General features: G+C 43.0%; 1 protein-coding gene across 6 annotated transcripts in view; it reads right to left on the bottom strand.

Annotated features, from left to right (window-relative positions):
• Positions 1-13,115, bottom strand: part of LOC310875888 (phosphatidylinositol-binding clathrin assembly protein) — a 103,033-nt gene extending 89,918 nt beyond the window's left edge. For all 6 annotated transcript variants that reach the window (XM_083789320.1, XM_083789318.1, XM_083789316.1 and 3 more), the window contains exon 1: positions 11,631-13,115. In XM_083789320.1, the coding sequence (XP_083645446.1) occupies positions 11,631-11,760 (130 nt within the window). In that variant the 5' untranslated portion in view covers positions 11,761-13,115. The remainder of the gene's footprint in view (positions 1-11,630) is intronic.
• Positions 13,116-13,431: the final 316 nt, after the last annotated feature.

The following is a 13,431-nucleotide window of genomic DNA, read 5'->3' on the forward strand; positions in this document are numbered from 1 at the left end:
AGCATTATTATCATTTCAACCACATGTTAACATCCTGTTATCGTCAGGACACATTTATTTTAAATGCACGTATTTACATCCCTGTTGTCCGTCTGTCTTCATCTCTCAGAACATGGTGGTGCGAGTGAGTCATCACACGTATAGTAAGTATCCTCTACGTTCATAGTCAAGTGCTCTCAGAATGACTCCTACTAGCAATAATAACTATTTATATATCACTTTGTCTTAAAAAATAAACATGACATCAAGGTGCTGTAAATATATGGTATCTAAATAGTTAGGGCCCAGGAATAGGCTATTGGTTGTTTTACTGACTTTGTGCAAAATGCAGTTCCCACTTTTTAAATAGTTGTATGTCTTCTATTGGCTTTGGCTGTAATAAAGTTTGATTTTAATAATAAGCAAACAGTGTTTAAATGGCAGCGACTTTCCCACCAAGGCGGAGGGACAGACTTCCTAGTTACAGCCACAACTTAACCACTGTTTGGCTTGTGGCCAGGAGCTGAAGGGCATTTCCCACCCTCTTTAGACTGCTTTAGGGTCGTTTAAAGTCGGACCCGGGCTGTGTTCCATTTTTAACTTTGGTCCGTCTGTCTGCAGCCTAAGGCAGGGCAGTTTATTTTGGCTGTGGCCATCGATGAGGGCCATGCTCAGGCATTTTCTTCCATCTTCAGTCCATTTCTGCTAAATGCGGCAGCGCGCACAATGTGTGTCGCACAGTTTGTGCTGACTGACTAAAGAAATGGCCCAAAATGTGGGACGAATCCTAGCAAAACATAGAAAAGTAGGCTTCACTTGCATGACAAATTAATGTGGTGTGGTTAGGGATGCCATAGAAAATTAGAACAACCGAATAATCAGGGCTTATTTTATATGGTTGGGGGGTAAAAGTCCCTGCGACATACTAGCGTCATGTTGGATTGTACATCAAGCCGCCTCACGCTACAGAAAAAGGAGATGGGCTCCTGTCCTATATGGGCCTCATGGCTCGGTAAGGCTTACTTACTACTACTGTACAATAAATGGCCATTGTCCTTTGAATTATTGTTCAACACAGTTCGCTGTTTGATATTAAATTGAAACTTTAACATAGTGTAGAGGAGGGTGCTGCAGTGTTCTCTTTCACACAGACAGACACAGTCACCAGTGGAGACACCATCATGCTGTAGATCCCCGCCTATCGGCTACCTCCCTAGTCAAGCCATCCCGGCAAGATCACACAGAATGTGGAATACAACAGGGAACGAACAGACTAAGACGAACTGAAACTACTCAAAGAGGGTTCCCTTACTCTCCTGGAACTGTACGACCCGTAACACTATGAAAGTTAATAATAGAAATGTAACAAATGACAATTACGAAATGTACTGTGATGCCCAACATGACCCACCCGTTTACCGAAAAAAGAAAAACTAAACTAAAAAAAATTTGGAATACACAACATTGTATGGAACCGGGGGTCCCATACAATGTCGTGAGTGAGGAGACTCCACAAAAGCCTACTCATCTGTCCCAAAAGGTCCACAGTACACCAATACCAATACCAATATGGTCCACACAGACAGACACATGGACAGCCCTTAACGTTAACAACACTAAGTAATATTATGTCACAATGACTTGTTGTGAGTGTATAAACATACTACCGGTATGTGTGTATCTCTCTAGAGTAGACCAATGAGAGAGAGAGAGAGAGCGTGAGAGTGACTGGGTGAAAAAACAAACAGGGGATATGGAAAGAGGGTGAGAATTACACAATGACAGTCGGAGAGGGAGGTGGAAAACACTTGTTTTGTATTGGCAGTTAGTGGAGTGTGTGAATTTCTTTTCACCTCCAGTGAAGCCCAGCCCACATAAACTTCACGACACCTTTTCACAAACAAGGTTCACTTTCAGGTCACCTTGACTAGCTTCCTAGTGTGCGTGAGTCACGCATGCATGCGAGACATCAATTAGAAATGGAGGCGTTGTTTCATGACATTCACTGAAGGGTACAAAAAGCATTAGAGATGCACCGATCCGATGCTAGTCATTGAAGTTGGGTCCGTTATGTCCTTATAAAAGACTTTAGGACACAATACGTCATGTGACAGTGACCGTATAACTATGACATCCGATTCAGTCATAATATGCGCATTACATATTGATATTATAATAGTATTATGTTATAATATTACTGTTGCCCTAGTACTGTTGGGAATAGGGCTGTGGAAACTGCAAAAGGATCTATGCTGTGTATTACTGTATTAAATGTTACATTACTATTTTTCCACAACACTATCCATTCCAGTATCTACAGTAGCTGGGATGCCAAAAACTGCTAAAATGTAGCCTATATTTTGGTCGAAAATGAACCATTACAAAAATAAAGCACTATATAGATATATTTAGATAGATAGATAATACTTAGTTACTTACATATGTACTGTATACTGTAGACAGACTGACATACTGTACAAGGTGTACATACATGCATGCACACATACATATCTCTGCTGTCAGGAGGAAACCACCTAACTCAACACAAAATGTAAAATTTTCAGGAAATTAAGAAAACTTTATATTTTTAAAACAAAGCAATACTGCCTCATCAAAGTTGGTGTTGTGACTTTATATATTGTCAATTACAGTTAAAGAGGTTTTGTCCAAAGCACTTTTTACTACTTTCCATTGGTTCAATATTTTCGAAAACACACAGACGTAAATGGTGTTCAATAGCACTGATTTATAAAAAAAAACTCAAAAATTGAGTTATGAGGTTTCCTCCCGACAGCAACGAATAAGCCTGATGGAGGGGAAAGGAACTGGTGGAATAACATGTTCCCCGTCAGGTGAAAAGAAGCAGCTCGGACTCCTCATGCATAGAAGAATGCATAAGGAGGTGTAGCGCCCAGGATTACATTAGATAATTGACACTGGGTGAAAGGGAATGGGTTGCAAAATAGTAGGATAAAAAATAATATACAACTCCTGGGCAGGTGGAGTTTGCTTTCAGGTTGCCTGACCTTTGTGATCTTTGGGCAAGTAGGACATGTACTTGCCCGATGGGCAAGTGCCTCTGAGACCTTTTAATAGTGTCAACACCTGCTTAGTATAAGAATCATACAGTTTCATGACCACTGTAAGGTGATACATGTGTACTCTGTACTGTGTTGTAAGGTCCAGCCCTAGTTCACAGAAAAGATGACTCGGGTGACATGTGCAATAATCTCTGAAAGGAAAGTTGTATGACATAATAATGTAGTCATGTTGCATATTATATTTCTACTTCATATTGGAAGACTGGAGAAGGGCCTTTGCTTGAACATGATATCTCTGCTGTCGGGAAGAAACCACCTAACTCCAAAATGTTCATTTTTCAGGAAATTAAGAAAATCTTATATTTTGAAAACAAAACAATACTGCCTCATTAAAGTTGGAGTTGTGACTTTATTACTTTATATATTGTCAATTACTTGCATGAGAGGGTGAGAGGTGGTGGAGTTCGTTGCTTTAGCAGACAGTTTGAGGGTCCAAAAAGGCTAAAAGGTTTTGTCCAAAGCGTTTTTTACTTATTTCCATTGGTTCAACATTTTTTAAACACACAGACGTAAAAGGTGTGCAAAAAAACATCAAAAATGGAGTTAGGAGGTTTCCTCCCGATAGCAACGATATGACATGTTTTATTATACGTACTTAATCATTTTACTGTTTCTACAAGGACGATGCCCTCAATCACGTTGTAGATCATGCAGCTGTGTAGATTTTAAAAAGTAAAAGGCTGGCAATGCCAGATTGGTTTCTCTGGTGTCGGACGATACTCAAAGTTATGTATTGGACTGAGAAAATGGTAGTGGTGCGTCCCCAAATAGCCTGGCTACCATGGTCTGATGCACGCACACATTCACTCTGTCTCTATACTTCTCATGCACAGACGTATGCACACACGTATGCACAGTTGCACACACACACACACTCATGTGTGTGTGTGTGTGTGTGTGTGTGTGTGTGTGTGTGTGTGTGTGTGTGTGCGCGCGCACACATATATATATATATATATTTCTTTCTTTTTTTATCGGTCTCCTTCACACACAAACTCACACTATATGTATCTTTATTTCTATCGGTCTCCTTCATACGTGCACGCGCGCCTATCTGTGCTATGCAGACAGGGAGGGGCGTTTCCAGCCTGTGGTGTTTGGATAACAGTAGTCTAACCTGGAACCACTTACACACACACCCAGTTACTGGAGAGTAGTACATTCCACCCCACCCCAGTATGCCTCTTTTTTATTGTATTGATTTTATTTGAACCTTTATTTAACCAGGATGCTGTCCCACTGCGATTCAGAATCTCCCTTTACGAGGGAGTCCTCTGAAACCGCAAACAAGTTGTTGTAAAACAGACACGAAACAAGAAAAAGACAACATTACTGTAGATGTAAATGTTACTGTGCTTTTCTTTTGTGTTGATACAAATTTACTCTACAAGTTCTAGCTACACCTTTTCAGCGCCATTTTGTATTTGTAAACTGTAGCATCTATCCGTGTTCTATTAAAAGAACCAAAAACTATTCATTCATTCACTCAACACAGTGGTTTTCAACCATTTTCATATCAAGATCCATTATTTATTCTGAATTTGAGCCACGGACCACCATTTGATGACACAGACATTTAGCCTCTCAGACCCCAAACTAAGCTATATTTTGTTGTTGTTCAATAATATTTTGTCCACTATCCATGCTGTACTAACATTAATCTTGTAAATTAAGTCGCCTAGACTCTCAAGAGTTAAAATTCTAATAAGGGTCCATTTGGTTACCAAGTACCAACTCTACATCATTTAGCTGGGGACCAACTGGAACCTCCTCAAGGACCACTTGTGCTCCCTGGACCACTGGTTGAAAACCACCGATTCAACATACCGAAGAAAAGTGGTTAGACTAGGTTTAGAATCCCCCAGGGCTCTAAACCTGATCCTCTCCTTTTTCCCCTTTACACCACAGCTTTGCCTAAATTATATAGGCGATCTTCAGCCAGGGCCCACTTCCAATCCTGAACCCATCTGACCACTTAACTAGACAGACAGACACACAGACCGACCCTCTCAGACCGACAGACGTCTAGCCACTTCCAAAAGATAAAGGAAAGGACACTTTTCCTCATTATAATAATATTATAATAGAGAGATGCATCCTAACCAGATGCCCGAACCACCTAAGCTGGCTCCTTTCCAAGCGATGAAGAAGCAGGTCCGAGTCAGACTTAATTTATTCATCAAGTACAATACAGTAGCTGTACAGGCTATATCTAGGTGGTAGATGGACCAAATCCTCGCTCACACACAGTGACATCGATACACTCCTGCATGCAGGAGCAGCAGGAGCACAGCAGCACCCATTCAATGCAAACAGGAGAGTGCATTGGCAAAAACCTGACTCTCACTACTAGTATATATACACATCTGTAGCTCATTAAGTATGGATCGCTGGCTGAGAAATCAGTTAATTTTGGACACACTCTCAGAGTCAAATTAAACCACATCCACATGTACCCTTTGTTGTAGGACAACAGTCAACAAGCTAAAATAGTGTTTTCACTATTTGTGAAGATTCATTTTATTTAGGGATGTTCACAAGGGTGTGATTTTTTTACCCAGTCAGGACGGGAACCGCTTTTGTTGTAAGCATTATGTTATACTTTAGCTATTGGAAAAATAGCAGATCTACAAGTTCATAGCTACAGTATGAGCTGCTATTTTTGAAAAATCGTGAAAAATACTCTTTCAGAGCTAATGTTTTTATTAAGTCTTTGCTTCTGGGGGGTCCCTGGAATTACATATTTTCGGATGGGGGTTGGCGGCCAAATACAGACAATTCTGGGGGTCCTCGACATGAGAATGGTTGAGCACCACTGACAGAAACACAAACATTTTTTTTTTAGAATCGGCCTCAGGTCTAAATTGGTTAATTGAAAATGTTTGCCTATAAAATAATGACTCAAAACAGGGACGCCAGGCTTGACAGCGGATAACAGCACACTCAGGAGTTCAGTTCACCCGAGTGCCGTTAGGCGGTTTCGTTGTTAGTTGGTTTTTGGGAAGAGGTGAGGCCCGGCGTGGGTAATTAAGAGATTACAACGTTCATTTCTTCATGTAGTGATATATTTCTGACACTGATTGCTACTCTGCCGCTAGCAGATTTCTCCTTCGTTCCATGCAGTTCCCTCTCTGCCAACCAACCAATGAAGGAAGTGAACTCGGTTTGACACAAGCCACAGCTGGCCTGTGGCTGGTTGGTTGTGCTGTCATGACAACACTAAAACGTAAAAGCGTTGGGTAAAGTAGACATGGGGGGGGGGGGGGGGGGGTAATGTCATAACTTCTCCATAGCCGTTTGAAAGGCAGTGATGCAATCACAGCACCTCAGCACAATGCAGTTGGGGTGCTGTGTGTGTGTGTGTGTGTGTGCAAACACGATACTGCACTTCTCACCTTGACAAGATGCACTGCTACTCTCTGGCAGTACAGATTTTCTTTTTATTGCTGCAGTTTTAAAGCATTAGAACGTTAATGTGTCCCGGTGGTGCGGCGGTTTACAGTCAGCGCACCCCCTCTCCACATGCACACACTCATCGTTTCATATCTCACACCATAAAGTGCCTTTAACTTTCACACCACCCTCCCACCCCCCAAAAAGAAAACATGAAATACAAAATTATTATTATTATGAATTTCACAATTTTGCCAGTACAACAGCATAAAAGTATAATAATATTCTACAACTAGAGCCCACAGTGTGCGAGTGTTCTCTTTTAGTTTTCATGTTATAAATATATTTTCGCTTAGTACCTGCCCAACTTTCTTAAATTATTTTGGATCAAAGTTTCTTTATTAATACTTCCAGTGTGCAGTTTTTTGGGGTTTTTTTTTAATAAACTAGAGTGCCCAGCAGATGAGGCAGATTTTACTCTGAAAAGCCCCACTTACCATTTCCCCCAAAAACCGCGAGGTATAATCTTCCATTACTACTTTGCGCTGTCACATCTTAACTCTCTAGAAGCGTTTATATTCCGAACGAGATGATTGGAAAGAAATTATGTCTAAAGATGACAGAGCGAATTGCCGTTTCATCAAAACTATGGGGAGCACCGTAGATTTAAAGTAAATAAACAGTTCAGTCGGGCCGGGCCGTAAACAAGGAAGTGAAGACGTCTGGACATGTGTTGGGCACAAATAGTTAACATTTTCAAATCACATAGAAACATCATACTGAGTATTTTACCCCTCCCACACCCCAGAGTTCCCGCTCCGAAAGAGCCACAACCCTGGTATATTGTACCATTAGCAAAAAGTAGCACCTGCCCAACTTTGAGTGTGGATGGATGTGCCATGTCTTTTCTCCCTTTATATTATCAAAAAAGTACCCACACATGAATGGACAGGACACACAGCTGCAGTGCGCACACTTGCACACAGGCATGGGCACACTAGAACTTACTCTCTCTCTCTCACACACACAGGTCTATGACCAAAAGACAGCGAGCTCTCCAACAGGCCATCAAACATGTCAAACTCCCATTATAACCTCACAAACATGTTTGACGCGCGCACATGCACACACACACACACACACACACACACACACACAAACACACACGTCAGCTGACCCTGTGTTATAGCAATCCCCCCCCCACCCCCGCGCGTGCATGATGGCAGAGATTCTTTTCAAACGTAGGAGGCAGAGGAGAAGTCATCACTCTTTGTCCGCGTGTCACAAGCCAGGAGTAATCGAGGTGGACAGTCCCAATCATGAGACTAAATGGCTTTAAAAAATGTAATTTACTTTCTCCAGCCGTGCGTGAATGTCAAGGCGCCAGCTCCGACACAACATGGAGCAGCCAGCCAGCCTCTCTCACTCTCACAGAGGCTGCTGCTTTGCTTAGGTTCACAGAAAGACATCCGCTAAAAACACTGGTTCTCAACCTGTGGGTCGGGAGCCCCTGCCCCTGCCCAGGGGAGTCCCTAGAAGGCCTAGATGACAGTGACCTTTTTAACCCATTCTGACCTGAGATCAGATTAAAAAAATGTCTGTTTGAAAATGACAGTTTTCTGAAAAAGCTATTTCTATGTCAGTCGTTCTTCGATTTTTCAAAAATAGCAGACCTACAAGCTCGTAGCGCGCCACTCAGTGTAGATCTGCTATTTTTAAATAGCTATTAAGCATAACGTAATGCAAACACCAAAAGGGGTTCCCGCCTAAAGGACAAAGAATTACTGCATCAAAAGTCATCTACAAACTATACTATAAAAACTGCTCAAACATTGAGCAATTAGGGTTTCAGTGTCTTGCTCAAGGACACTTTGACACTACCTCTGGAGGAGCCCGGGATCGAACTGGGAACCTTCTCGTTCCCGGTTCCCCGCTGTTCCCCATTGCGCCACTGCCTTACTATAATAAGTCGGAACATTACTCCCATACCTGGCCACCATCTATCATCATTTCAAAGATGTCCAAACATTGTAAAACAGCATTTACAAAAGGGCATGTCATAACTCAAAATGAATTTACATCCCCTGCGTACCATGCACTATGCCAACAGCTGAACACTACCGGACTTCAGTGGGCTATTATAAACATTATTTGGGTTATTTGGCTAGATCTAGATGCAAATATCCTACTGTTTTCACAACTTCCATTCAGAAAGCCCCAGCTGTCTGACGCAAATGTGTGTCACCAATGAAAGCCAAGAAGAGGGGGGGGGGGGGTGCTAAATGCTTGAAAAACCGTTCATGCAGAGCAGCATAGCACTTAGAATGTCAACCGGACTGGCTAATATCATCATTACATCATTTCAATGATGTTCAGTGACTAAAGGTCAAGGTATCTGTCTGTCTGTCTGTCTGTCTGCCTGCCTGCCTGCCTGCCTGTCTGTCTGACTCCCAGACTGGCTGGCTATAGATGACTCGACTGTCTGACTGCCGAATAACTGCTCTCCAAACACAGCCTTATCTTTGTCGCCATATCAACGGGACAATGAAACCTGCAGAGCCTTCAAAGAAAAGAGCCTTTTGCCTCCCCAACATATAATACCAGGAAACAGTTGGCATGTGCCGGGTGGGTCATTAAACAGACGGTCACGCACTCAGAAGGTCACAGATACTCCCTCCCTCCAACAGCCAGGTAGGCTTTATTTGATATGACCCTCACAGACACACAGCACGTGGTTCTCCATCCTTTGTGGCCCTTGCTCTCACAAAAAGGGAAAAGGAGGAAATCAATAGTCTGCAATGATTAAAAGCGAGGCACGGCTTAATGGCAACCGTGAAGGCCTGGCCAAGTTCACAAAGGAAACTGTGACAAAAAAAACAAAAACATGAATGTTCGTGTATGTGAGCGGCTCCAGTCACCTTTGTGTGTGTGAAAGAGTCGGGGGGGACTAATAAACGGATGACACACACGCAGTGTCACACACACACACACACACGCGCAGTGTCACACACACGCGCGCAGTGTCTCTCTCACATACACACAGCCTGCCTACACCGACTGTTAACTAGGCATGACAGGAATGAGGATGCTATGCACAGTGCAGTCCATTTTGGCACATTCACACTCCTCAAGACGAGTGTGTACAAAGCCAGTTGTCCTAAGCCATTTCCTCCACAAGAATTGAGATCACGTTTCAATCTCAGACGTTGGCAGCACGCTCATCATCGACACACAAAGGCCTGGCAACTCAACTCGCTCTGGCTGCATGGCACACGTCACGGGAATCTTGGGCCTCGCTGTTGGCGCAACTCGCCTTGTCTTCAAACGATTTAACGCTTTCACTTACACAGATTCTTTAGTGAACCAAAACATGTGCTTTCCCAAAACAACCACTTTGGTAATCGATCACGCAACACACCGCTTGGGTTTGTCGTTGAATTGTTTTGTTTATTTCAAGGTTTTCATGCAGGCCATATTTTGGACTTCGAGGAAATCTATGTCACCGTCACGATTTTACCACCTTAAAAAATGCAGAGATCTGTCTCCATCGCTTCCGAGCAGCAGATTGAGAATATAGACTGGCCATGTTTATTATAATTACAATTTTGAGGCATTTCGCCTCAAAAACAAGCAACACAGCACAAGTTTAAGCTCCTTCCTTTATCACTAATACAGAAGACTACGAGAAAGAACCACATTGCCTTAATTGTCTGCGATACCAGAAAGTGAGTGAGTGAATGACTCATGTGTCAGAGCTGAGAAGGGGTGGTAGGTTTTCATATCATCCTTCCTTTTTTATCCTTTCAAGGTCCATCATTTATTCTGCATTTGAGCCACGGACCACCATTTGATGAGATTTAGCCTTGCAGACCCAAAACTAAAGAATATTTTGTTGCCGTTGGATGAGATTTAAATTTGTCCACAATTCCAGGCTGTATTGATGTTGGTACCATACTACCATTGAGAGATAAAACATTGGCAAAAATAACAATTCTTCTACATTCTCTAATTGTGTAGGCTTCTTGTAAATTAAATAATGCAGACATTAAACAATACTTTAACTCTTGAGAGCTTAAAATGAAGTACGGGTCCATTTGGTTTAATTTAACACTCTAAAGCAGTGGTTGCCAAACGGTGGTGCGTGCACCCCTTGTGGTGCATGCATCCCTTGTGGTGCTCGAGCGCCTTCTAGGGGGTGCGTGACATGAAAAAGCTAATGGTGGTGCTATTTTTTCTTTTAAATATATTAACATGTTATGCCAATGTTAGGGAAACTATATGCAGAATACAGCCTATGCTGCATATATATGCCATATTCAGGTTCATATGTGCATGTGTATATATAGGAAATATATGTCTCTATATAACATTTTCATTTCCATGTGGGGGGTGCGCCAGCTAGGTCGTGAGGTAACAGGGGGTGCATGGCCAAAAAGGTTTGGGAACCGCTGCTCTAAAGAGTTAAAGATCTAATAAGGGTCCATTTGGTTACCAACTCTCCACCATCATTTAGCTGGGGACCACCTGGAACCCCCTCAAGGACCACTGGTTGTCCCCGGAACACTGGTTGAAAACCACTGGTCTAGGATAAACTATGGCCAGGCTGCAAATATGATGATGATGATGATGATGATGATGATGATGATGAGAGTAATATTGGCCATCACTTTCTCTCTCACTGACTGGAGGCTTTATTTTCCTTATCAATTCTTAAAATGGTGTTCACTGTATTATTGTAGGGCAGGCCGACCAGACCATTACTGTCTAGTCTAGTGTGTGTGTACACAAAATCAATGCACAATCTACTATAGAGTCCAGCCCGCACACACACATTACCTTGAATGCCATGCCTTCAGAGACGGATTCACTGCATGGAATCCACTGTGAAGGAATGTGTGCTGCTGAGATAGGAATAGGACCGGTCTGTCTGCTTTAAAAGAAAAACCTGGCCTGACAGACTTCTTAAAGCCTCATTTATTACTTCTTGGTTCGTTCCATGCTGGTGTTGCATGCAGTATAAAGAGGCACATAAAATGGCACATGGGTAATATGTGGCGAGCTTTTAGATCTACACTGCCATTCTACAGTATAAATGAGGCTTTAGTAATATAGTAGTAAGCTACACAGAAGTAGCATAACTCGTATTTATATACTCACAATCGAGATGCTTCTTTTTGGGTCCGCTGACTTCATGTGTGGTGGCTTTGCAGCACGCTTTGCTGATGGCTGACCCGGTCATGCTGTGCTGAGCTGCCGCGATCCGATCTGTGATGGACTGGCCCGACATCCTCTCTCTCGCCTCTCTCAGCTAAAATAGCACAATAATGATCCGATCAATGGATCTTATAGTCCCTGGGGGGTGGTGGTGGGGGGGGGGGGGGTCGGATGGACAGACGTGACTTCACTGTCAAGAAGGGAAGAGGTGATGGGGTTCGTCTGACAGAAAGAAAAACCCCTCTTTTTTCTTGGTTCTGTTCAGGTGGAGTCAGGTCACACAGGTGGCAGCCAGGGAACGACAAAGATTATGTCAAACCTCTTGGATGTAGAAAAAAGAAACCAGCCAGCAATTAAACGGATAATTGGTGGTTCTTCTTCTGACTTTGTTGTTATTATTATCCCTTAACAAGTCAACTATTATCTCGTCATGTATCTATTCTAGTAAACAAACAACCACACACACATCTGAACACACATTAAACACAGCTCACACACACTACACAACACAACTAATCTAAAAGCCTCTAGTTTGTGTTAGCTAATGTTTCCGTCACAGCAGCAGCACTCGAACCAGGAAAGAGAAAGAGTCCCACGGTGTGTTGTGTGTGATTTGCTGTAAACACTGGAATTATTCACTTTCTGGCCACAAATAAACATAGCTTTAACCTGCCCTCCTCTGGGTTTGTTACTTCTTCTTTACTCTCTGGCTCAACCAACACAAAACAAAGAATTTAATCCCGGGATTAAGAGAACCCAAAAAAAGAAATCACAGTTGTTGTAGGCAGCAACCGAGACAGTTTTTAAAACAATCACACAGGAATAGAAGAGAGGAGGGGGGGAAATCCACCAGAGTTCCTGGTCGTCCACGTCAACTTGGCTTCCTTTGGCTTGACTAAAACAGAAAAGCTTTTAGTCAAGAAGAATGGAAATAGGAAATGTGTGCTAAAACCTCCCTTGGTGGTGGTGGAGCTGTGCCAGTGACCGGCGGCACATTGTGTAGTAATAATAATAACAATTAAAAATAAAAATAAGTCAACCAGAGGAGATTAATCAATGTCGCGGGCCGGCGGCGGGTGGCAGGCTGGCAGCCCCGCTGACAGCTGCTGCTTCTCCGGGAACGACCAAAGACAGGAGAGCCAAAGTCTGGAGTTAGCCTCTCTGGAGCTAGCGGTGGCGGGCTAGCGGCGGAGCTAGCATTCAAGTGACTTGAATTTTTTTGTTTAACTCCTTCTTGAAACTCAAATGACAGTTTGGTGGTTCTTCTCTTCCTTCCACGGCCCGTACGTGGTTGTGTGTCAGTTATAAGTGTTGCCGCCTCGACATTATCGGTGGGTTGTTGTTTTTTTGTATTTCTTTTAGCGGCAGCAGCAGTCCCGGCTTTGTGAAGGAAGAAGTGGGGTCTCTCTCTCTCCTCCTCCGGCTGGCTCCTGGCTGCAGACTGGCTCTTTGGCTGCCTGGCTGGCTGGGGCTCATGCTGGCTTCCATCCCATGGCCTGTAGGGACGGGGCGGACGGAGTCGGCTGCACCATGATTGGATAGTAGTAGTGGGTTGCCAGGCAACTGCTGGATTTCACATAATTTTTTATTGTATTTATTTTATTTTTGTATCTTTTTTTTGTAAGTTATCTTACATGGAGAAGAATGGATCATCACCTAGATCTGCATATATGGAGCCGGCCAGCAACTGTCTCTACATCTGACCTCAAACCATTAGATCTCTATATGGAGCTGACCTGTTCTG

The sequence above is a fragment of the Protomyctophum parallelum genome, assembly GCF_964188405.1.
Source record: "Protomyctophum parallelum genome assembly, chromosome: 18".
Taxonomy (NCBI): Eukaryota; Metazoa; Chordata; class Actinopteri; order Myctophiformes; family Myctophidae; genus Protomyctophum; species Protomyctophum parallelum.